The sequence below is a fragment of the Sorex araneus genome, chromosome 2 (assembly GCF_027595985.1).
Source record: "Sorex araneus isolate mSorAra2 chromosome 2, mSorAra2.pri, whole genome shotgun sequence".
Taxonomy (NCBI): domain Eukaryota; kingdom Metazoa; phylum Chordata; class Mammalia; order Eulipotyphla; family Soricidae; genus Sorex; species Sorex araneus.
In genome coordinates, this window is record NC_073303.1 from 76,663,185 (window position 1) to 76,689,764 (window position 26,580).

Consider the following 26,580-nt stretch of genomic DNA (forward strand, 5'->3'; position numbering starts at 1 on the left):
CTGTCAGAAAGTTGGAGGAAACTCTTTTGGTCTGAAAGTCACTTTAATTAGGTGGGAATTGTTTAAGTGTATATTAATGCCGTCCTACCGGACCTTTTGGAGATAATTTGTTTGTACTAAGGAAAAGTTATGTACAATTTACAGAAAATTTACAGTTGAAAGGGAGTGCATGGCATCTTTGTCGTAGGTGGGAATATATAAAAATATGAACTCACAATATTTCTTTTATATGTGGCAGCTAAAACTTATGCTTTCTTTAAAATACAAGGACACTTATTTAATTCCAAATGGCAAGAGTAAATTCACTTATCAACAAAAATCACTCCTCATCATTGGCCAAGACCTTGAGACTGCTTTCACCCAAGCCCTGAGAGAATATTTAAAGCTTTACATTTAAGTCCAGTCACTGCTTTTAGAGAAGATGAGAAGCAGTGGTGGTATTCTAGCTTAGTCCAGAGGGGTGCTGCTCCTAGAGGCAAGGGTGATGTTGAAATGGTCGTTGAAGGATTGACAGGTGTCCCCAAAGCTGCCTGGGATAGGCTTTAGAAACAATACATAATAAGCATGACTCAGACATCAAAGTGATTAAAAATATCATTTAAGGAAAATATAATATATCCAATGGGGGAAAAAATGTCACAAAGGCTCAAGCCTGTCATCACAATAGTCATTCACTTAAACATTGATCCAGCAATGGCTATGCCATGCATTATGTGCTATTTTACATAAGTAAAATTAATAGAACTTTCCAAAAGGATTGACAATTTAGCTTTAATGAAGTTAACAGTTCACTCAAATATGGCAGCTATTAGCCACTATTTGGTTAGAAAAAATACAATGCAAATATCAATGGAATATTATACAGCTGTTCAAAAGGTATGATAGATTATATTTTGAAATGGAGAGGAAAGTAATCATCAAATAGGTATCTCATTTTTAGCTGGTTGTTTTTGTGTTTACTCCCTCCCAGGATGTAAGTTCTGTGACAAACTGTAGGAACTCTAGACAGCTGAGTGAACAAGAGGAAATGAATGATGATGGGGAAATATTAACAGTGGTTACTTATTCAGGATGGAACTAAAAATCTTCTGTATTTTTAAATAGTATAAATATTCTAAATAAGTATGTTCTAATATATAATCCATCAAAATACTTATATTTTCTTTTTTTTTTTTTTTTTTTTTTTTTTTTTTTTTTTTTTTTTGCTTTTTGGGTCACACCTGGCGATGCACAGGGGTTACTCCTGGCTCTGCACTCAGGAATTACCCCTGGCCGTGCTCAGGGGACCATATGGGATGCTGGGATTTGAACCTGGGTCGGCCGCGTGCAAGGCAAACGCCCTACCCGCTGTGCTATCTCTCCAGCCCCTACTTATATTTTCTTAAGCTAACTTTTTAGCACTACAATGATAAAATGCAATTATGTTATCAACTAACTTCTATTTGAGTCATTGATTCTTAACAAAATTATGTCAATTATATCATCTAAAATGTTTCATTCCATTTCATCTATAGTATAGTTTTCCTAGAAATTAAATAGGTGGTGTCAGAGCCCTATCTTAAAATAGGGAGAAGATGGTACTTTAAATGTTCTCTCTTGAGCTGGAAAGATATTATAGGAGTTCAGTTCTTTGTCTTACATGCAGCCCACCCCAGTTTAAATCTCTGGAACTTTATATAGTCCCTAAATGACTCCATTTTAGGAATGACTCCTGAGCACAGAGCCAGGAATAGTTCTTATGTATGTTGACAAACCCCCAAAATATAATAAAATTAAAAAGTTCTCATTTCCTTAAAAAGCTTATGATTTGTTAAGGTATGCAGAAGTCTTAATTTCCTTATCCATCAAATGTCTTTTAGGGAAGATTTGAAAATAAAATGTAATATATGTGGCATTGTGCATTACACACATCAGTAGCACTGTTAGCACTGTCGTCCTGTTGTTCATCAATTTTCTCAAGCGGGCACCAGTAACATCTCCATTTTGAGGCTTGTTGTTACTGTTTTTGGCATATCGAATATGCCACGGATAGCTTGCCAGGCTCTGCCATGCGGGCAGGATACTCTTAGTAGCTTGCCAGGCTCTCCGAAAGGGACGAAGGAATAGAACCCATGTCGGCCGTGTGCAAGGCAAAATGCCCTACCCGCAGTGCTATTGCTCCAGTCCAACACACATCAGTAGTCTAAATAATTGTCACTACTCTGGTTTAGACAGTGAGTTACAAAAGAAAAGATGCCAACAAAAACATAACAGAAGAACGTGCATTGGCAGAAAAAAGAGAGAAGGGATGCCAGTAGTCAAGAGACATATTTGCGTCTGCTTAAAGAAGGGAGCAGAAACCAGGCTGACTCAGACTGAGTAGGAAAGTATGTGTGATTCTTGGTGGAATGTGAAGGACAGAGAGTCAAGTATTGGATAGATTAGGCCCTTGGATGTGTGATTTCCAATTTAATTTTTCTAAAGCTTCTCTTGAACAGCATCTGATGAAAAGGCAGAGACAGAAATACAAGTGAAGTGTGTGAACTATATCAAAGATCATACACTGTTGAAAATGTATTTCCTAGCCAGGGAGACCCTACTTCAGTAAGACATATCTGAAGGTGAAGGTTGGAAGGAGGACTGAAACTTGAGGATTCCATTTTTCATCCTCTTGCCCTTTCAAGAACTCTATTTCCTACCTTGAAAGACGATTGTAGTGAAACCCACCTGTAGCCTTCTTTCCAGCTTCTGCCTATGTTTATGGAGACTTACTGATGATATCTGGGTCTCGTTTATTTTTGCATGCCTGGTGCCTGGCATAGGAATAGGAAGTCATTATTAGTGGAGTGCATGTCACGATGAGTAAAAGAATTCAGAATGTTTGGGGCTGGAGTGATAGCACAGCGGGTAGGGCGTTTGCCTTGCAAGAGGCCAACCCGGGTTCGAATCCCAGCATCCCATATGGTCCCCTGAGCACCGCCAGGGGTGATTCCTGAGTGCATGAGCCAGGAGTAACCCCTGTACATTGCCGGGTTGACCCCCCAAAAAAAATTCAGAATGCGCCCTTGATATTTTCTACAGTTATTGCCACAGTTAATATATAATAATGTCACATTCATGTTTTAGTGATATGTAGTATTAACACAGTATTCTAAAGACAGCTGATCAGAACATGACTGTCGTTTTAAATGTTTGATTCATTGGAAAGAGAGCGGCTTCTTGGAGAGTGAAAATAAATGTGAAGATGGACAGCACTTTCTTAAGTTTTCTTTTCAGACCCCCTTCTCCTGTTCCTTCTCCCCTGTTTTACAGCTCATGACTTGGGGCATAGTAGAGCTCCCCACACTGAAGGAAATTAATCACATAGGAAAGTTCACATCCAAGTAATGAGCTTAAATAATTTAACCTTATTTGAAGTTTTTGTTGTGTAATAGAAGATTCAAAAGGGTGGTGGTAGTGGTGGTGGTGGTGGTGGTGGTGTGTGTGTGTATGTGTGTTTTTGTGTGTGTGTAAAAATTCATACCCCCTGGCATTTGGGAGAGAAGAGAGGATTTTGAATGAGGAAGTCCCCCCTCAGAGGGGTTGACAGCAGGGCAGGTGATGATGGGCCCTTCCTGCAGCCCATCAGGAACCTTTTGGTTTTAAAGTGCCGGTGCCTCCTGGTATTCTTTCTGTGTACTCTTCTCTCTGCATTCAGCAATAACAGTGAGGCAGAAGCAGTCAGCTTAGAGACTTAGCTTGTTTATTTAAGGATGTTATTCCAAGTCACACATTCTTTTAGATATAGTTAAGTATCTCTGACTGATATAAAATCTGATTATATAATATATGTTAACTACAATTAATAGATTTATTTTATTTTTTGAGCTTTTTAAATCTCCTGAAACTTTTACATTTCACCTCTGCCCCACTCCCCTATCAAAAAAGATGTAAAATGCCCATTACTTTGATACTTTGTATCATGTACTTTAAAATATTAATGTAGAGATTAAAGGGTATGAATGTGTACAAAGTAATAAATAAGAAATGATTTTAAAAGCCAATTACATTAAAATATTTTGCTAAAAATTATGTTGATATGGGGCTGGAGCAATAGCACAGCGGGTAGGGCGTTTGCCTTGCACGAGGCCGACCCGGGTTCGATTCTCAGCATCCCATATGGTCTCCTGAGCACCGCCAGGGGTAATTCCTGAGTGAAGAGCCAGGAGTAACCCCTGTGCATCGCCGGGTGTGACCCAAAAACCAAAAAAAAAAAAAATTATGTTGATATATAGATATTACAGTTAAAGGAAGAATTACTGGGTAGAAATAGACATGGATGGTGATAAACTAGAACTGATATTTGTTGCAGTCACTTTAGAGTAATAAAAAGCTTTAAAATTTCTTTAAGTTAAGGCCCATTTAATATTACAGCTCATAGCTCTGTGTTTTATATGTGATCAAATTATAAAATGTGCACATTTAAACTTCTGGTTAAGTAGTTTGTGAATAAATTGTTCTTCAGATGGCAATGAGAGACTTAAAAGAAGGTGATTTCATAAATGGATAAAAGGGTTACTGATTGGGATACTTTGCCGCTTCTGACAGCAAGTTTGCAATAAAAGGAATGATTTTTATGAGAATGTGATCATTCACAGCAAGACTGGAGTTAGTGTCACTATGAAAAATTTTTCCTTAGTAGATACTCTCAGCAGGAAAAATAGATCTAAAGGAAAGCCAACAACAGTTGCAAAGAACACTATTGCCATTGACAAATTATGTTTGCAAATGTTGAGCAAATCCATTAAAAATTGAGAAAAATAAATCAGACTTATTTTTTAAAGTAGCTCTGACTAGTCATTCAAAATAATGATATCTGTGTACTGAGCTTTCTTTTTTATTTATTATTTTGACACATTCATACCCTTTAGTCTCTAAATTAATATTTTAAAGTACATGATGCAATTGAAAATATGTGGGATATTTTTAGGATAAAATTGTAAAATACTTTTGGACAGTTTATCAAATAGTAATGCACAGCACAACCACATTTTGTAATTGAAGGCATACTTCAATTTCATTGATTCCTACTATTTGTAGAAGTGCCACGTATTTTTATATTAATCGAAACAAATAAAATTGTATACCTGGACAAAAACCTGTTATATTACTATTATGTGGTCTGGATATTGAATTCACTAAAAATAGTATGCTGTTGCACAAAATGAACTTATTAATGGGTGTTGGAGTGATAGATGTTGGTTATTCCCTGTATGTAGCTTTTTAAAAATATATTATATTTTTAGTTGATTTTTGGATTACACCCAGATCATACAGAGGGGCTATTCCTGGCTCTGCTCTCAAAGGTGAACCCTGGAAGTGCTTCAGAGACCATATGCAGTTCTGAGGATTTGAATTGGGGTCAACAGGATACAAGGCAAAATGCCTTAATTCCTGTACTAGCACTTCGGCCCCTATTCACTCTACATTTTTTTAATGCAAGCATTAACATCATTAGATCAAACATAATATGTGCAATAATCGTTATATTTATTCATTTAATTTTAGAGACATGATGCTAAGTTTTAAATAAGACCATTTGGTGTTAAAAGATTGTTTTCCATTCTTTCTTACTTTCATGAGTAAGACTTTCCTTATTCTAAGAATAAGATTGTGAATAATGACAAATACATTTGATGTAATCATGTGGTTTTTTTAAAAAAGTGTATGTGCCTGGTGAGAGAAAACTCCACATGAAATGAAGCTGGCATATTTATTAACACTGCTCTGCTCCCTAAGAAGGAATTGACTTCATATAATTCCTTGGGGTTCTTTGAGCTCCGTGCTAAAGTGGTATTACAATGACATCTTATTTTTAGTTAGTGCCTTTTAAAGGGAACAGATGCTATATGAAAGCACTTAATTTTTGAAAAACATTTTCATCCTATTTTTAATTACTCATAATAAACTCAAGAGTCCTTTGAACTGTAATAATTTAAATACTTATTGAACTTTAAACTTATACCAAAACAAATCTTAATCACTTCAGTTTATCTTTAACTGTAATTTACCACTTTCAGTTACTTTGAGTATATATTTTATTTTTTGCATGCTTTATAATTTTGGTCTAAAATCAAATTGAAATACCTAATATCTTACCTTTTTTTTGGAAAGTGCTGTAACTGTGTCTTAGCTTTTGAGTATAACTACTTGCATCTTCTAGCAAATGTAAATATAGTTTTAATGAAATAGCTCTCTCATTTAGTTAATCCCTACAGGATAATATAACATCAAATATGTTGAAGTAGGTTGTATAAGTAGGAAAGAGTAAAAATAGTATGTGCCCTACAGTTTACATTTTACTACTAATCTCAAAAATAGATGTTCAGATTCCTCTTACTGGTGCTTTGAGATTTGAGATTCTTCCATCACCCCCTGCTTCCGATTTCTGTAGCTGCTTTATGGCAGTTCCATCGAAACAGAGAGGGAGTCTTAAACTGCATCTGCAGATATGTCTTGGTGCAGTGCTATGCTGAGTAGATGGAGTGAGAATATAAAGATTAATTTTTGAGATATGTTTTAATATGTTAACTTTCCTCCTTTTTTCCCTTGCAATTTCCCACTCTGTCAAACAGAATGAAGCAAGTTTGAAATAAATTCCTTTATTTTTTTTTTCATTTCCTGAGCCTTAGCCAAGGATCATCTATACACGAAAGCTTTAGTTTAAGAACACAAGGACAGTCAGAAGGGCACAAAGCGAGCCCATGACATGCATGGCAGAGGGCCTGCAGACCCACACCCCCCCTTCCAGGTGGGCTGGCTTGCCACAGGGACACAGGGCACACAGCAGCAGCAAGCTCTATTACGTTGGTTTGCAAGTGCATCAAGGGCTTTGACACACCTTTAGAAATCACATGCAATCACTTTATTCCACATCAGTAAGTCTAAATACACAGTATGTTGATCAGGCACTCTCCTTTTGCCAGAGAGAAACATGCAAGGGAAAAAAAAAACAAAACAAAACCTGGTTTCTGCAAATTTACTAACTCGTGTGGACAGAATTTCTTAACCACAGAGTCTGGACTTGATAAAGAGTGTCTGTTGTCAAGGAATTGGAAGTGGGGTTGTTTTTGTTTTTGTTTCTATGTTTTTTTTTTCTCTATCAATTGGCTGAATTTCTGGTTCATAGAGCAGCTTATGGTATGGTTCATGTTACCTTATTTTTCCAAAGTGATTTTAAAAAATCGAGGGGGTATTTCTAAAGGTCACTAGGGAAATCCTGCCCTTGAAACCTTTATCCCTCATACGCTGGACAGCCCTTAAGGCCATTTGCAGTTTTGAACTTTTTATGAGAACGAGGGCAATGTGGGTAGTTCCATAGGGGTAATGTCCCTTTGTCTGTGTAAAGCACCACTGATCACTAGTCAAAATAAAGCTTTTAGACAATTTGTGTTTGTCTCTAAAGTAATAGAAGTATTCCTGTATTATGGATAATGAAATGTTTTCATGTTTACAAAAGGAAGGCTTTTTATAGTCATATGTGAGAAGTATCTGGGTTGTTCACTGGGAAGGTCAGGGTGTTAGAAGTAAATTTTCTGGTGACGTAGTGTACAAGCTTCATAGCCTTGGCCTTGGCCAATTCCAGCTGGTCTGAGCAGGCAGATTGATGGAAAGACAATGAAATAGCACTTTCCCTAGTAAGTCTTTCTTTTTCCTTACATTTTCACCTTGAAAAGGAAGGTATTGAAAAAATTAATTGGCAGTATGGTTTTAGTTTTCTCAGCATAAATTTGAAAAATTGAGCGAAGACACCTTTGGTAAGCAGAGTTCAGACTTGAAGAACTCAACTTTTCTGAAGACACGTTTGTAATGGTCTCGTATTGTTCCCTTTCATAACATGCTGACTACTTCAAAGTCTTCTCTGAGTCTCTGTTTATTCAAGGATTTCAGGTTTGCTTAGAGTTTATGTTTTTAGTGTCATGTTCAGAGATATAGCGTCTGCATATGCTGCCTGTTGCGTCACCATACGTGGCACAGAAATAAGACCTATTGTAACTGTCTTAATTCTTTTATTAATTTTCCTAAACTAACTTGAATGGTATGGTGTATTTTTACATAGTTATGGCACAAGTGCAAGGCTTGGGGGGAAAGTACAACCACTACATTATCAAAGCTGGATAAATATTTGCAGAACGATTCTGCCATAACTTAATATTTTGCATGTGCGCCCCTGTACAAAATCAGAGTTATTCCCAGGGCTTGGTCCAAAAGAAAATGTCTGTGGCCCAGCCCTGGAAGGCCAGATATGATGATGATGGATCAGAAAAAGGTTAGTTTAAGTGGCATTGCCAAGAATAATGACAAGAGGGACCAGAAAGGCAGAATAATGGTGTAACTAGAGTTCTGAAAGTGAATGTGTCTTTTTGCTACATGGCTGCTGAGATTGCACCCAAGGTGACTTTCTTCATACTCCAAACCAGAATGGAGGTCCAGCTCATTCATGTGGTAGCAAATTCCCCACCACCCATGTGAGTAGCCTCCTGAGTGCTCAGCTGTCTGGGAGTTGAGAGCCAGGAGTAACTGAAGCTTGCTAATTTTATTTATTTTGCTCCTCTTTGAAGCATAGGCCATGAAACATAAAGGGAAGTCAGGCTGGCGTAAACTTTGGTTTGTGGTGTTTATCTGAAAAGTGATGGTAGGAGCCTGTCATGTAGAACCGAGCTTTGCAGGTTCGCGCCTGTGGGGTCAGCTCTGTACCTACAGTCATTGCCATCTGTTCTCATTCCACTCTTCTCCTTCTCTGTGGTTCCATCATACTTCTCTGATCTTTTACTTAGGATGGCTGTGCCACGTCACAGTCAGGCTAACACTTATCCTCTCTCTGCTTGCATAGCTCACCTTGCCTTGGGCCCTGGCAAAGACTCTGGTGCAACTCTGGCTCTCTTTCCAGGTTGAATTTACTTCGAAGAGCCAATCATTTCCAGGTCTCAGTTGAGATAAAGGGTTGAAGCTTGTGCTGCAGGATGGAGAATTTCGTCCTGCTCGACACGGGGTGAGGGAGCTATGATCTCACATGCAGAGCACAGGCCTCATGAGGCAGACTAAGGGGAGGATGCATATTGGAGCTGAAACCCCGTTCCCCTCACTGTAGTGAAAAGGGATTCCCCATTTATTCAGTATGTTATCATTTATAACTCTCCCACCCTGGCTTCATTTTCTGTCTACATAACTTTGCAGGTTCGCCCGTGTGGGGTCAACTCTGTACCTCCAGTCATTGCCATTTGTCCTCATTCGACTTTTCTCCTTCTCTGTGGTTCCATCATTTCTCTGCTCCTGTTGTGTTATAACATTGTGTTACAATATTTTTTTGAAACATAGAGTCAATAAAAGGAACATTTAGGTAATCATGTGTCAGGAGTGATGTCACTAATTCTTGAAAAATTCAGAAATAGTAATGACAGGACTTGGGATGGAAACAGTTTGGTCAATGCTTAGGCAATATCCAAGAATTGAGTTGTAAAATTTTCCCAGCAAAAGATCACAGTTTTGGGGCTGGAATGATAGCACAGCGGGTAGGGCGTTTGCCTTGCATGCAGCCAACCCGGGTTCAAATCCCAGCATCCCGTATGGTCCCCTGAGCACCGCCAGAGGTGATTCCTGAGTGCATGAACCAGGTGACCCCTGTGCATTGCTGGGTGTGACCCAAAAAGCAAAAAAAAAAAATCACAGTTTTGCCTCACATTAACTTTGATATTTAGAATCTATACCATGTGTAGATTCAATACTTAGAATCTGTATTGTATGGATATACATAAAAGTTCATCATATATACAAAAAATTGTATATTCTTCTACTACTGACTTAATAGTGAACTTTTCTTTATGTAGAAGTGTTTACTGACTTTGATACCCCTTTGGAATGCCATTAACAAAAATAACTTCCCTCTTCCCGCAATTACTTTCTAGTTCCCATACTAGTTCTTACATCTATACTTCAGGGAATATAAGAAACTATCTTAAAGAGATTGTCTTCTCATTTTTGGGGACCTGTTCATTGACTCCAGTGTGTTTCTCTGCATCTCTCAATATGGGATATTTTTTAGAGAAAAATGGTGTTTTCCCCATTAGTACCATTTCCCTTCTTCCCACAACCATTCAAAAGTACATATTTGCCATTGAAAATTGGCAATCAAAACACTTCCTGCTACCACAGCCCCTGCTTGGGGCACACCTGTGTTAGTCCTCCAAGTTTTTCTGTTTGCTTGATAGAATCACAGAGCAGTGCGGTTTTTCCTCCCGATTTAGCACATTATGATCTTGGTTTTTCAGATCTCCAGAACTAGATAAAACTCTTGGACTAGATAAAATGTTCGGACTATATAGAACTCAGCCATTGTGTAGGAGACTGTTTCCTTGGATTCCAGAGTTGTTCCTGATACTCCCAAAGTAAACCAAGCTCCTTGTGGTTATCTGCTATTACAGGTCACCCTTCCCGCTCCTAGCTTAGACTTTTTATTTGTGAGAGAAGCAAAAGTTACACTAGAGCCATGAACTAACATGGCTCACTAACTAACTAATTTGTATCACTTGTCATCCCGTTAATCTTCGATTTGCTGGAGAGGGTACCATTTGTCCCTGTCACATGCTAGTGAAGCCCAATGATATCTGCTTGCTCCAGGAACAGGGAGAGCCTCAAACCATTCATTTGGGATTTTGACAAAGAAGTCTGACCATCTCGTTGGTGGGCGGCCACGTGGTCTTTTAGTGTCCTGTGGAATCCAGTCGGTAACAGCTCTAGTCCAGCGGTCGTCTCTGAATCGCATTACATGTCCGGCCCATCTGATTTTTGATGTCTTGGCAAATTAGACAGTGTCCCTGATTCTTGACCGTCGACGGAAGTCGGAACTCCAGATTCCTTCTCTCACTTGAGTGAGACATGATAATCCTAGCATAGCTCTTTAGATACCTCTTTGGGATACCCAAATAGCGTTCTCATCCTGTTTGCGTAGGGCCCAGGTCTCTGAGGTGTACATTAGTGCAGGAAGAATGGTGGAATCGAAAAGATGTGCCTGGGGTCGGAGGTTCTTCAAGCTGTATTATGGATTCACCACCAAGATCTCACCATTCTACAAGGAAGTGATCAGTGACGTAAAGAGAGGGGCTTGGCAGGGTGATACCATTTCACCAAAATTCTTCAGTGCCACCCTCGAGAACGTCATGCGACGACTGGAATGGGAAGGAATGGGAGTGAAGATAGATGGTCGGCAACTACACGACCTCTTCTTTGCTGATGACATCTTTCTCATAACGCCAAACATTAGCCAAGCGGCACAAATGCTGACCGACTTCAACTGTGAGTGTGGAAAGGTCGGACTGCAGCTGGACCTCAACAAGATGATGCTCATGAAAAACAAACTAGTCCCTGACGCTCCATTTGCTCTCAGTGGAACGAACATCTCCAAATGCAGCAGCTATGTGTACCTGGGTCGAGAACTTAACATGAGGAGTGACTTGGTGCCAGAACTGCACAGGAGGAAGAGAGCAGCGTGGAACACCTTCAAGAGCATTAACTAACTAACTAACATGACTTTTTATTTATTTACTTTTTTATTTTTATTTTTATTTACTTTTTATTTCTTCATCCTCAAGACTGTTTCTGCAGACACTTACCCAACATTGCATGTATCCCTAACCTCCAATATATTTTTTACTTTAGCACTTGTTACTGGCTAACATCTTGTATGTTTTGTATATCCTTCTTTTTCCAAGATTAGTTTCAAGGTAGTAATGATTTTTTTTCTTTTGGACCCTTTGTCCTTAGCATTTAGAATAGTACCTAGAAGGACTATAGCCCCTAACAAATAATTGGATACTTAAATGACTCAATGATCCCCTGTCACAACTAAGACACCTCCTAGGTGGTGCAAATGGGTGTAAACTATGCAGAAGCAGTGGAACTATTCACCTTTGCCCCTCTTTAGACCCCCATCCTGTCACAGTAGGGGCCCTAGGTGTCTTAATCTTCAACAAGATAGAGTAAAGCATAAACTGTGCTAAAAAATAAAGTGATAAGAAGCCATGGAATGCTTAACCTTGGATTCAAGGACTTCAATTCCTAAAATCCCTAACCTACCTTTTTAGAAGTTTGAGAAGTACATTGTTAGCACCTTCAGTCTTCTTCAAATAACTTTTTCCCCTGCAGGGAATTCTGCATATTCTACATTCTGTGTGTGAAGCACCCAGTTCAGGTTTTTAGGAATATCTGTTGATATTTGGAATTTGGGGGAGCTTAGGTTTGGTTGATGTGGTTTGGGGACCACACTGGCAGTGTTCAGGATTTAGTCCTGGTTCTTCAGCAAGCATCACTCCTGGCGGGGATTAGGGGAAAATATCCACCTGGATCAGCAGCGTTCAAGACTACGTTCACCAGCCCTGAAAGCTTCCATTCTTGATGACTGCATCTATGGATTATTCCACGCTATTCTTGTTTTCATGGCTCTAGTGTAACTTTTGCTTCTCTCACTCACTTGTCTCAGTTTCTGGGTCTAAAATTAATTGGGCAGGAGGAAAGTAGTATCGTGGTAGAGCATATGCCCTGCATTTGGGAGACCCTGAGTCTGATATCCAGAACATCAAATAAATAAAAATTTATTTGGAAACTAATAACAACAAAATCTAGAATGCACAAAATGAGGACCTAAAATTAGGAATTAGGACCTTAAAAAGACAAGCAAACGAAAGGCTAGATGGCTTCTAAAAAATGAGAAAAGACCAGGCAGGGTCTTCTGCCCAGGAAGGAGATCGAACTTTAGAATTATCAGAGTGCAAAGAACTGCAGTTTCATTACATTGCTTTGCTGTGAAATATTTCAGTATATTAATATTCTCCATTCTTTGAGGAATTCTAGTGTTTAGTAAGTATCAGGATACTAAAAATATAGTTTCCCATTAGAGTATTTTAAAAATCATAGATTTAATTAAGATTTTATTTATACTATTCAAAGAAAGGCCAAAAAACCTCAGTATATATCCCATAGATTCAAAGTCTGTGAGCATAGTATTATTCTATTAAGTGAAATGAGCAACAATTTAAAAAACATGCATATAGACTTTTTTTTTAATTCTGGAAAATTCCAAGTAGACCTCTTTTATAAATGTTCTTGGTGCTTTCATGTAGTCTTGTTAAAACCATCCCACCAAAATTCATCCTGCCAAAAAGACTAAAGGTTTCCTTGTCACCATACCAAACTTTGCTTTAATCCAAGCACCAGGATGTGTTTTTGTTATCCAAAGGCCAAAGCTTGAAGCTATTGACGCATTATTAGAACTAAAGGAGGGACAGAACTTTGTTTCCAATGGGGGCCTCTGCCTGGGAACAAAGTCTTAAATCAAGCTAGCATGAGAAAACAAATACCGGATGTGCAAGAACAATGGCCAACAGTGGATCATTAACAGTCATTAGCAGATACCTGACTTCTCTGTTGGTAATGCAGATTTACTCCTGCCTCCCTAACAAAAAGTCTCTTAACACCCCTGATATCCAGAGAATTTTTCCCACCTTGAGTAGTTCACCTTTGATTCCTTGAATTAAAGTTGTTTTAATGTTTAAAGTTGTTTTGATCCTCTTCCTAGCACCTTGCCAACTCGTGCTCTCCACCCCACCCCTCCACCCTAACCCAAAGGAGGAAAAAGTTCTCCTTTGAAGGACTATGGGATTATTGTTAGCTTGGGTGTGTGTGAGGTGGGGTAAGTTTGGAGCTTTAAGATACACATTTTTTTTTTCTATTTTGTATACTAATCATGCATTGTGATAAAAGAAATTTACCCACAATGTGTAAAAAGGAGTATCTCTGATGAGATAAATTGCTTCTGCAATTTTTAACTCTTAATTTAGTTGACTCTAAACCCAGAATAAGTGTATGTTGAAAAAACACAGTGGTCATTCATCTTCCAACAAAATGAGCAACTCTGAGAAGTCTCCAATCATATTTTTCAGGAATGAACCATTTTTTCTAATGTGAAATTCACAGTCCACACGTGAGGCCCCTGGACTTGCTTTTCCTTTTTTCTTGTCTGGGGTTATGGACCTCAGGAGAGCAGGGCAGGGTTACAAGGTCAAAGTCTTTTCCTCCTTGGAACTTGCTGCTTGCTGGGAGAGGGTGGCCTGGAAAATAGATGCTTTAGAGAAAGGGTTGGGGGTCACGATTTTAATTCTGTTAAGCAACAGCTGGTTTGAGTTTCTTTTCACTTCTATCTCCTGCTCCCTTCCTCACAAATCCATGGAGAGAAAAGAATTTGTTCAGAAGGAACCGGCAGCATAAAAGAACACACCGTCTATGGCCAGGGCTTCCCGTCTGTCTACTTCGTTGCGTATTGAACATTAAACACTAGAGGAATAGGCTCGATTTTCATGAAACTATATAGGAACTAGAACCAGAGCTTGAATTTGCAGCCTGGAAATGTCTTTTGGTAATATTTCTAAACGCAAATGTTCAATGGGAGTAAGTGTAATAAAAAAAAAAATTCTTGGGTATTTGGAGCAGAACTACAAGAAGAATTATGATTAATGTATTGAGCTATGCCAAAGGAGTGTCACTTGTTTCTGTGCTAGAGACTTCCTGTGAACGAACATGCCTGTATTTATTCAACAAGTGTTTATTGAGTGCCTGCCCTGCACTCTTCCTTCCACTGTGCTAGGAGTGTGTGTGTGTGTGTGTGTGTGTGTGTGTGTGTGTGTGTAGGTGTTCAACAGGTGCATAAACATGAACTTGGCGCAGTACAGCATCAACCCACTCTTAGGCTTTCCCCCTGAACAATTTATATGTGATTTGTAACTTTTTAATTAGGTCTGTTCAACTAATATTAATTTCTAATAGACTCATAAATCTAGAATTTTAAATGAGTATGTAAGACTAATGAAACAGTTAAAAAAAATCAGAGCAAAACGGTTAAAAAAAATTTTTTAAACACCACATGGTTTGATGATTTTAAGTTTTGCAATCTGTGATTTTTTTTTTTCTGAAAATGAGAGAGAGAATAAAACTCACATCTCTCAAATCAATGGCAAACCAGTAACAGATTTTTGTCTGGACTCCTCAGCACACTGGCCTCAGGCTGTGTTGGTGTGTGGCTCAACAGCAATCAGAGGTCATAATTTCATTGGCAGTTAGCATCAGGTTTAATTTTTCTAGCATGTTACATTTACCAAAATGTCTGGTTTCAGTTATGCGCAGGCACTGAGAGCATGGGCTTCGAGCAGCATGATGTCTTCAGGTACCTGAGGTTTATGGAACACATATGCTAATTGTTTTCAATCACTTTCCTTTCTAAACACAAAAATGTGTTTTCTGAAGCTCAATAACAGTAGTTGTTAATGACATTGCTTAAAAGAGGACCGGAGTAGGTAAAAATGTCAATTTCACAAGACCACCTCCTATGGATTGACATCCTTGAAAAAACACTCCAATTAAAAATGGTTTGGTAGGGGGTTTTTGTTGTTTGTTTTTAATGTAACTGTGTGTGGTTTAATGTGCATGGCTTTTGAAAATAAACATGTATGATTTGAATTGCATTTTAGGAATGCGACCAAGTTCATATAGATGATGTCTCCTCAGATGATAATGGGCAAGATCTAAGGTGAGAACAGCGATGTGAAGTTTAGAGTTAAATTGCTCAGCTAACTTGAGATGAACTTTCTGTTTGGTTAACTTTGGGCTTTTCTTGCATCTAAATAGCACATATAACTTTGGAACAGATGGCTTTCCTGCTGCAGCAACCAGTGCTAATTTATGCTTGGCAACCGGTGTTCGGGGAGGTGTAGACTGGATGAGAAAGTTGGCCTTCCGCTACCGACGAGTAAAAGAGATCTACAATACCTACAAAAACAATGTTGGAGGCAAGTGGCCCTCACCGGTATCTTAGTGGTTTAAGATAGATACAGTTCTCAGTGTCACACATGTTTTGCGTATAATAGCTTTTTCACTTTTATTTCTCATTTATAGTTTTGTTTTGGGGCCACACATGCTTGTGCTTAGGGATCATTTCTAGCTTTGCACTCAGTGGTCACTGCTGATGGGCTGAGAAGATCACATGTGATTCTGTGAACCAAACCCTGGTTGACCGCACCTTACCCCCTGTACTCTCTCCAAACCCCAAATATTAGCTTTTAAAGAACAGGTTCATGTAACCACTGATGAGTCTGCAGTGATTTTGTGATAGAAGTATTTGACTAGGGCCTGCTGCTCTGGTGAGGCCTGTCAGATCTAGTCCTGACTTCATACTTGATAGCAATGGTACGTCTAAGAGTAAGTTTCTTGGCCTGTCAGCATCCAATTGTCTTTCTAAGGAAGTGGAATTGGCAGCCCTTCCTCAAACGACTTGAACTATAAAGCTCCTTCTGCTGATCAGATGCCTGTATTAGTTGGGGTCTTTTGATTGTGGTTCAAAAATGGCTTTCGAATAAAAAGTACTATATTGACTTAATCATGTAAAGTTGAAAGGTAGTGTTGGGTCCCTCTTAGTGAAATCCAGATGCTCAAAAGAGCTAGGAGAAATCTTAATGGCAGGATTCCGTAGAACAGGAATTTTTCTAGACCAGCTCTTCCCCAAAGCTGGTAAAAATGACTACCAGGTAGATCGAGTTGTATGCTTCCAGTTCAGCACCTATGTAAGATGGGGAAATATCTTTCCCAATATATACAGTAGATGTTTCAAGATAAGACTTTCACTTTTATTTGGCTATGCACCTCTCCTGTAAGCCAGGGGATATATTCAGCACTGACCAAATCACTTGATTACGGGAGTGGGGATAGGGGCCAGGGGCGGGGGTTGTTGTAGGCATGCCTGGCAGTGCTTGAGATTGATCCCAGGGCCTTGCAACTATGATCCATGTACTCTACCACTTAAGCCACATCCCCTCTCCCCCAAAACACCTGGTTAGAATGAGGGTAATTATAATCCCTCCTGAAAAAGAGGGGAGTTCTATAATCAGAAAGGATGATAGAAATATAACAGATGTTCCCTACAGTGTAAAAATATTTGTCACATGAACGCTAAAGTGAAAAATTGGTAAGTTATAAAGCTCAACGTTGATGGTAATAGTATTTAAATATTAAAATGTATTACTATAATGTTAGGTAGACACATTGGCATGGAAGTAGAGCATTACACATTTTTTAAACCCATAGGCCTGCTTGGTCCAGCCAAGAGGGAAGCCTGGTTGCAGCTGAGGGCTGAGATTGAAGCCCTGACCGACTCCTGGTTGACACTGGCCCTGAAAGCACTTACACTCATTCACTCAAGGTGAGCAATCCCTGAGGCACTTGGGCATTTTTGCTAAAAAGGGGGCTTTCCTCACCCTTGTTCATTCTGAATATTTATTATTCAACTCCCTCTCCTCCTCCCTTTCTGTTCTCATAGGACGAACTGTGTGAATATTTTAGTAACAACTACTCAGCTCATCCCAGCATTGGCGAAAGTCCTGCTATATGGATTAGGAATTGTATTTCCTATAGAAAATATTTACAGTGCAACTAAAATAGGTAAGCCATTTCTTAACTCAGTTTAATTTTATTTTTTAAGCAATAGACCATGCACCTTCAGGCTAGTAAAAATGAAAGGCAGTAAGACTTCTTTTCAGAAGGTCAGAGAAAGCATAATAGTTTCACCAATTTTATTGTCAATGGCCCTCGACATCAAAGAAATAAAAAGCATAAGCTATATAGTTTCACTCAGAAAATTTTATTTTACTATTCAACATGAATTTTTATCCATTTCAGTCAGCCAGCTGAATAGCAGTTCTTGTTTATTATCTTATTTTTATTCTTTTAACAGCATCAACTACCAATCTTATTTTAAAAGCTAATGCATAATAGTAGTATTAATAGCTACACCAAGTAAAAATGAAGTAACACTAATTAAGCACTAATAGGGACTCAAGTACAAATTATTATTAGAATCATTATTCACTGTATTTTACAGCATGTATAAACTACTGAATTTATGTTTTTAATTGGAGATACACAAAATTGTGCTATCAGGAAATTAAGATAAAAGACCAATGTGAAATTTAATTGGAATGCAGACCAAGAGAAATAAGGAGCTATGGCTCCTATTGTTAAGGAATTTTCTGTCCAGTTTAAGAATCTATGTATTCCAGTAGACGTTTAAGTAACTGAGATGAAAGGGGTATGGACATATTTCAAGTGTCTATTTAGTACCCAGAAATGTACTAATAAGCACTGGACACTTTAAAGTCAACCTTTATGATCCTTTTGTTTATAATGAGCAAACTGAAGCTCAGAGACTTAAGCAAATTGAACTCGTAGTTTGTAGGTATAGGGTCTCTTGGATTTCCAGTTCCAGGTTCTTATCTATATCTCTAACTAGAGGAGTATCCTCTTTAAGTGCCTAAAATGCACTTCAAGGTTAGAAGGTATTTATGCCCACTTAGCCGGAAGGCTGAAGGAAATAAATCACATTTGTGTTAGGAAGAGTAAATGAAAGTTTATTATTGTGCTAATGAGTGCAAAGGGACAGAGAGTAAGACATGTGCCCCACTCAGGGACTTATAGTTTGGTCCTGAGTGACCTGCATGGGCACTCATGGGCCGCTAACACTAAAAAGGTGAACTTGGTTCTGATCATAAATGACTTAGCATTATCTAATAAGAATAATATAATTTTGGTGTGTCAAAGGAAAAGGGGAAAAGTGTACTGGCAGGTGGTGTCTCATTTTGTTGGAACATGTTAAATCTTGCCTAAATTTTAAAATGGTTGGCTGGAGAGATAGCACAGCGGGTAGGGCGTTTGCCTTGCAATCAGCCAACCCAGGTTTGATTTCCAGCATCCCATATGGTACCCCAGCACTGCTGAGAGTAATTCCTGAGTGCATGAGCCAGGAGTAATCCCTGTGCATCTCTGGGTGTGACCCAAAAAGCAAAAATAAATAAATAAATTTTAAAATGATAAAATTCTTTATAGATCTAATCATTTAGCATTCCTCTTATATTTCTCCTTAAAAATCACTTCCTAAATTATCATTGAAACTTCATGTTTATATTCTGACTCTATTGGACTATCAAATCCTTGATAACTGAATGAGTCTTGTGAAAATTATACAACATATAATAGGCATACAGTAGACATTTGTTGTGTGAAACGGATGAATAGATGGTTTATTTGGGAGAGGATGGACAAAGAAAAGTTTCTTTGGAAGAACTGGGTCAATATTAACACTATTAACTGAAGGGAATGTCTGGTTTGATGGGAAAGATAGGAAAAATAGGGTCTTATCACTGTTGAGTTTGAAGAGCTTATGAAATCTGTCAAATTTGAAATATTTGGAGTTTGAGATACTGCCTCAAGGAGCCAAGAATAAAATGCTGGAAATGTTTGTAAAAAAGAAGGGTCTGTCCTAAGCAGAATAGATGTTATAAACAGAATTTTAATGTGTTTCTATGTTTCATAAAATTAGCTGTTTATACTGAATCAAGTTGTATCAATAAAAAGAAATCATGTTGTGTTTTATAAACAGAGTTCCCTAACAAAAGCTTATCAGCACATAAAAGTCATTACAATTTCCAGAGGTCATATAGGATAGTGGATCCATCCCAGAAGGAAGGGACAAGTAGTTATTAAATTTTGTTTTCATGCATGTTGAATTTTATTACCAAGTAATTTCCAAATATTTAACTTGTTGGAATTACAAAAAAAATAGATTTTAAGCTATTTGAAATAGACATTTTATTTGTGATGTTAAATTTTCAGATCTCAATGTAGTATAAAAATTAGAATTAAATGTATAGGGTGGTAGATATTGTCTCAAAGTTGATTCATCATGGTGAAATTTTTATATAAGCCCCCAAATTTACTGTTAAAAGTCAGTTATTTATTAATTTATTTATTTATTTTTTGCTTTTTGGGTCACACCCGGCGATGTACAGGGGTTATTCTTGGCTCTGCACTCAGGAATCACCCCTGGCGGTACTCAGGAGACCATATGGGATGCTGGGAATCGAACCTGGGTCAGCGGTGTTCAAGGCAAATGCCCTACCCACTGTGCTATCGCTCCAGCCCCAAAAGTCAATTCTTGATTGTGTAAAATGTCCACAAGTCTGTACATTTCCCAGAGAGCCTAAAGGAGATACTCTGTATGCAGGAATATTTTTGGCACACCACAGTTTCACCTCTAAATCACATTGGATTGACCTTCCTTTTACCATGAAAATTAAATGTTGCAAAAGCCTATAAATGTCTGAGAAGGAAAAAATTTTTTTTTTGTTTCCTCTATAAAAACAAAACTTGACGACATCTAAGTTTGGGGCTGTTTATTTTATTATTTTTTTCCCAGTGATAAAATTATGTATTTGCTTCTTCAAGTGATGTAATATTTCACAGTTTAGTGGGCAGCTAAAGAAGCATTAAAATTATATTCTTTGAATTTCTGGTTTCATTCTGTCAGATGCAAACTAGAGATTTAAGTGTGACATACAAAGATAAAGTAGAGATTTGTTTAAGCAAACAAGCAGTGTGTTCGTGTGTGCATCTGATCCTTATTTGAAAGAGGTGCAGATTCAGCTCAGCCTTTTACATTTGAAAAGCATAAACTGTCTTCTTGTCTGTTAAAATGACCCTATTGGCAGCCTGGACTTAGAACAGTATTTCTTCTCAAGGTGAACAACAATGGCTGCATTAATTGCGGGGTGGGCTGACAAATAAACCACCACAGGAGACCAAACTAAGTCTTGCAGTGGGAAAGATAATTGATAATTGTTCCCTTTCTCCCACTTTTTCTCCAGGAAAGTGCATTATTTATAATTGGCTCCTTGGGTAAGGCAGGTGTGATCTCCCTGTCATGCCATTATGATACTATTTCGGGGAGACATATTAGGTGTTTGGATTTTTTGGTTTAAATAAAATCCCAGCCTAAAAATGAAAATAATATTTGTGTTTAATTTCTCTCAGTATAACAAAATCAGTCCCTGCTTATTCTTCCTTCTCAACAGTTTTTGGATCATATATTTTTAGAGTTTGGTATATCATACCATGTTCATTCTCCTTCCTGTGTCCACAGAAACACTTCACCATCAAGTTATATCAGTTGCCACAATTGCATGCTTTGTGTGTTTTCATTGTGTTGGAAGGGGTGTGGTGGAATGATACTTCTTTCCCTGCAAAACAATACCTTTCCCTCTCAAAATGCTATTCTGTAATCAACCAAAGTAGCTTTTTAATAAATAAATCCTTGGAGAAACAGCATTAAAGTAATTTGTTTCCAAGGGAGAAGATACCAGATGGATATTTATAATTTTTAGTTAATTGTGATATTATACATCCCACTCAAATGGCACATATAAAAATACTGTCTTCTTAGTTTGTACATGTAGGATAGAGCTAAATCAAAAGCATAGAGAAAATATTTTCTGTTAGAAAAATGGTTCAAGTACTCTTAAGACTTACCCAAACCTTACATTTATTTTTGTTCATTAGGAAAGGAAAGCTGTTTTGAGAGGATAATTCAAAGGTTTGGAAGGAAAGTGGTATATGTTGTTATAGGAGATGGCGTGGAAGAAGAACAAGGTGCAAAAAAGGTGAGTGATCTTAAATGGTGCCTCTCAGGTCATTTCCTTTCTCTTAGACCTCCAAATCCAATAACTGGCTCATCTAACAAGTTCTATTTCTCTGAAACAACTGTGTGTATGCTCAGAACAGAGCAGAGTAGAAGTAAATAATGCAGTGATCTTTTTGAAGAGTGACAGACATAAGGTTCAAGGTCATGGATGGCTGATCTTCATAGAACAGACACTTTGGGAGTAGAAATAAAGGCTTAGCAGTATACCCATCAGCCAGACAGAGATAACAAGTATACCATGCTCATTTCCCTTCCTGTGTCCACAGCAAACAGTGGCAGGTTTCTAAAACCTTATTATATGGTGTAGACGGAGCCTAAGAAACTTCCGGTATCACTTAAAAGGTCCTCTATGAATTAGTCTGAAAGATGTAAAAGATTTGCTGCCCCAGAGTGGATACCTTCTTTACATTATGAGCTAAATATGTCTTATCTCCAGTGACTCGGGACCTGAGCAGACCCAACACTTAGTTCTTTGACTCGCAGCTTCTCCACTGTAATTCTGCATCTCTGTAGTACCCTTCTGTCATTTCGTGCACGAGAATTTTTCTCCACAATAGTTACCAATTGCATTTTTAAAATGCATAAGGACAGGGGACCACATCAGCCTGGAACTCAGTCTCTAAGGTCTTGTAACAACTTACTTTCTGATCTTTTCCATTCCTTCACCTTGCATTGCAGTTATATCAGTCTGCTCATCTTCTTTGGTCCTGCAGAGCACTTCTTTGCTGCTGTTGCATGTTCTTGGAGTCAGTTTTTTTCCAAATGCTCTACAATCATTACCTCAATGGGTTTCTAGCCATTAGTTTATGTGACACCTTTTCTGTTACCTTTGGTTTTTGTTTGTTGTTGGCGGTGGTGTTTTGTTTTGGTGAGGTTTGATTTTTGTTTTGGAGTGATACCTGCTGTCTTCAGGGCTTACTCCTCCCTCTGTGCTCAAGGATCATCTCTGAGCAATTCTGGCAAGACTCAGAGACCATATGTGGTACCGGGATCAAACCCCAGTTGGCCATTTGCAGGGCAAGCACCCTCCCCCTTGTAGTATCACTCCCTCTCTTTTCCTGTGTTTTCTGAGAACTCCATTCCAGTAATGCTCATTTTGACTTTAATTGAAGAAACTATTTTTGTTGTTTGTTTGTTTGTTTGTTTGTTTGTTTCAAATCTTCAGTGATACATCCTGGGTATGAACTCTAATTCAGCTGTGCATCACTTCTGTGTATTTGAACAGATCACTGAACTCTTTCCTTCCTCTCCCTTTATCTGAAAACTGGGATCATAATTTCACCAGCTCACTGGGTTACTAGGTCACTGGAATAGATATGTAAAACCCATAAAAGAAAGCCTGATACACATAGGAAGTAAGTAGTAGATAGATAGTCTCTATTGTCACTAATTATTTGTGTAGAAGCTGTCTCTGCCAAGCTCCAGGAAGGTAGGAAATCTTATCTTGTTTGTTTTTTGACCCTTTGTCTTCCCCAAATCTTAACAGAATCAAACTCGATGTGCTTCTTAAATTGAATAGTAAAGTATTTAATGAAATTAACCAATGGGATTGTTTTCACCTCTCCCCTATGTACTCTCTTTAGAGCAGCCACTGTATATTTCCAGAAAGGATATCATCATCCATCTCTTCTGTTTTATACTGTATACTATACATATACACAATAGTATACACTATATATAATATGTATTACTAAAACTTGCCCCTAAAGTCACAGGATCTTAGATGTAGCATTAAATATGACCTTATTTCACTTTACATGCCTCAGAATCCCAATGAAAGCAAAGAGTCAACAATAGTTCTGTAAGTAAAAGCATTTTCATTTATACCAGAAATACACGATATGCCCAGGCTCCCAGGCTCCCCCTGGCACATCAGTACTGGTAGAAAATCACACACACTTATGTAATCCAGGAGAGCTTGATGCAAAGCATTTGCCATTAAGCGCTAGCTCTGACATTCCAGCGTCACCACTGTTTATCCCTCATTGTCCTTAAGTACATCTGTTAGCCCTTGGAGCTGTTTTCATAAAATGAGATCTTTCCCAGACTAAATTAGAATGCCCCCCAAACAACCCTGGAGAGCTAAAGAGAATGTTTGGTGTCTTTTTTTTTTCCCTGGGAAAGCCTCTGGAATCGCCATGCCTTTCCGAGACAGGATCTCTTAGGGGTGTAGAGCCTGAAGGAGAGTGGCACCTCTTGAGCAATAGAGTCTCAAAGAAAAACGTTTCATGCCACTGTGACCTAGGGCCAAGGTATGAGTCTGCCCTACAGATTGGTCTTTTTCCCACTAGTATTCACCAAAAAGTTTTAATTTCAGAAAAGGTTGCCAGAATGTGGCTTTCTAGTTTGTGGTAGGAAGAAGAATGCGTATGAAAATGAGGACTTAAAATGCAAGGGACATGGCTTCTCCTGGGCCCAGTTTTGGTGGGTGTGTCCCTTCCTGGTGCTTTTTTGAGAAGTAACATTTCTTAAATGTTTGGCATGAGTGAATAAACATGGAAAAAGTGAAGGAATTTTGGGTTTGATGTTAGAATTATAAGTAGTAATAGAACTAAGAGTATTTGCTCTCTTGAATATTTTAAACTGGTTTCAGCAGAAGTACATTGTTCTTTGTAGACTCATGTTGTTCTTTGTAGTCTCACACACACACACCACACACACACACACACACACACACACTACCTGTACCAATAAGAATTAGGCAACTGTCTGCAAAGAACATCCTCTCAGTGTTTTAACCTGTCTTCAATATTCTTTCTTGGGTTTTTGGAATGAATATGGTAGTGTCTGTTGAGAATCAAGTCTTCATTTGGGGACCTACTAATTTAGAAACATGAAACTGTAACCAGGAGATTTTACATGGAATATACATGTAAATGTATGGAAGGTTCAGTTCAGCTTCCTAATAAATCTTGCCTAAGTTTCATGATGTCATCAGTTACTACCCATAATGATAAGTTGACCTTTTCTTTCTTTTTTGAAATAGTACAATGGGCATTCTTTCATTAGCTTCATTCATTGGTTTCAAGTATATAACATGATATTTTAACATTTATTTTCTTTTCCTGACTTTTTTGTCTTTTTTTTGAGGGCGTGGTGGGGGGAGGGTGCACACTGGGAAGTGCTCAGGACTTACTCCTGATTCTATGCTCAGGGATCACTCCTAGTGAGAGTGAGGGGCCTGGGGATTGAACCTAGGTCAGCTGCTTTGAAGACAAGCTCCCTACCCACTGCATCATCACACCAGATGCATGGTTTAACATTTCCTTAGAAGGCAAAGTGATCACCAAAACCAATCTGCTTTCCATCTGTTCTTAGTACATTTGTTTGTTGTTGTCTGGCTTTTTGGGTCCCACCGGCAATGTTCAGTCATTATTTCTGACTCTGCATTCAGGAATTACTACTGGGAGTGCAGGGGACCATATGAAATGCTATGGATCAAACCTGGTCCTCCACATATGAGGCAAGCACCCTATCCACTATACTACTGCTCTGGCCCTATTAGAACTTTTGATCCTCCACAGTATGTACATAGCATCACTGACTGGATGCTGTGATATATGGCACATCCCCATGACTCAGATTTGATAATAGGACATTTGTTACCACTCAGTCATTTTCATTCATTTTTTTCCACCATGACTCCTCAAATCTGTCAACTGACCATATTTGTCTTGTGTGGTTGTTTGTTTATTTGTCATCTTCCTTCTTAGATTTCATAGGTCAGTGAAGTCATACCATATTGTCTTTTTTTTTTAATGTACATCACTTTCTATAATACCCTCAGTGTCTACCTTTCTTTTTGAAAATGGCAACATTCTTTATTTTATGGCTCTGAGACACTGCATTATATGTGTGGGTGTATACATGTATATATTTCCACATATCTGTATGTATTTATAGCATATGTCTATTTCCGCATCTCCTGTATTCCACTATCCACTAATGGAAACTTAGGTTGACCCCGCTATTATAACTAACACGTTGACAAATGTGGGTGTGTAAAACATACTATTTTTAAGTTAATTTTTTTGTATTTTTTTTGGTATGCAAAAAACATACTATTTTTAAGTTAACTTCTTTGTATTCTTTTTTTGGGAGGGGGTGTCACACCCAGAGATGCACAAGGGTTATTCCTGGCTCTGCACTCAGGAATTACTCCTGGCAGTGTTTAGGGGACCATATGGGATGCTGGGAATCGAACCCGGGTCGGCTGTGTGCAAGGCAAATGCCCTACCCGCTGTGCTATCGCTCCAGCCCCCTGTATTATTTCAGTACCCAGAAATAGAATTGCTGAACATAGGAAGTTCTTTCTTTATTTTTTGTGGAGAGAGTGCCTTGCAAGGGTGCTCAGGAGGTGGGGGCCTGGGAGGCACTGGCAGATCTATGCCACCTAGACCAGCAGTTAATGCAAGGCGGGAAGAGATACTGCTGCTTAGGCCCCAAGGAGCTACCTGCCTGTGCTGGGTGACGCCTCCAAGGCTGCAGGAATGGAGCTAAGTTGGGTACATTCCTATATTATCTCTGGTCTGTATTATCTCTGGTCCCTTTTTAAATTTTTTTGAGGAATCTATGCTGCTTTCTGTAATGGCTTTGTCAATTTAATAATCCTATTAGCTGCGTACCAGAGTTCCTGTTTCTTCATATACTTAGCAACATTATTATTTTTGTTTTTTGTTCTTGTTTTGGGTTGGGATGGGCCACACTCAGCAGCCCTCAGGGCTAACTGCTGGCTTTGTGCTCAAGGATGGATCACTCCTATTGGTGCCCTGGGGAACACAGGTGGTGCCACAAATTGAACCAGGGTCAATCACATGCAAAACTGGCAAGCAATACTTTGATACACCAATCAGAAGCTAAGGATCTAATTATTTATCATAAATAAAACAATCTTTAAGCAAACAGACCTAGATCACCTAGGACAGCAGTTAATGCAAGGGCTGGAAGCTATGCCGCTGCTTAAATATTCTGCACAGAAAGAGAAAATAATAAGA

The 26,580-nt window shown here is 38.5% G+C and overlaps 1 protein-coding gene across 10 annotated transcripts in view; it reads left to right on the forward strand.

The window, feature by feature from the left end:
* Nucleotides 1-26,580, forward strand: part of EYA1 (EYA transcriptional coactivator and phosphatase 1) — a 162,717-nt gene that overhangs the window by 126,315 nt on the left and 9,822 nt on the right. For all 10 annotated transcript variants that reach the window (XR_008628668.1, XM_004602394.2, XM_055129187.1 and 7 more), the window contains 5 exons: nucleotides 15,534-15,592; nucleotides 15,691-15,851; nucleotides 17,143-17,257; nucleotides 17,375-17,496; nucleotides 21,445-21,545. Coding sequence is in view for 9 of the 10 variants with exons in the window: in XM_004602394.2 (XP_004602451.1) it covers nucleotides 15,534-15,592; nucleotides 15,691-15,851; nucleotides 17,143-17,257; nucleotides 17,375-17,496; nucleotides 21,445-21,545 (558 nt within the window). In the remaining variant the exon portion in view is untranslated. The remainder of the gene's footprint in view (nucleotides 1-15,533; nucleotides 15,593-15,690; nucleotides 15,852-17,142; nucleotides 17,258-17,374; nucleotides 17,497-21,444; nucleotides 21,546-26,580) is intronic.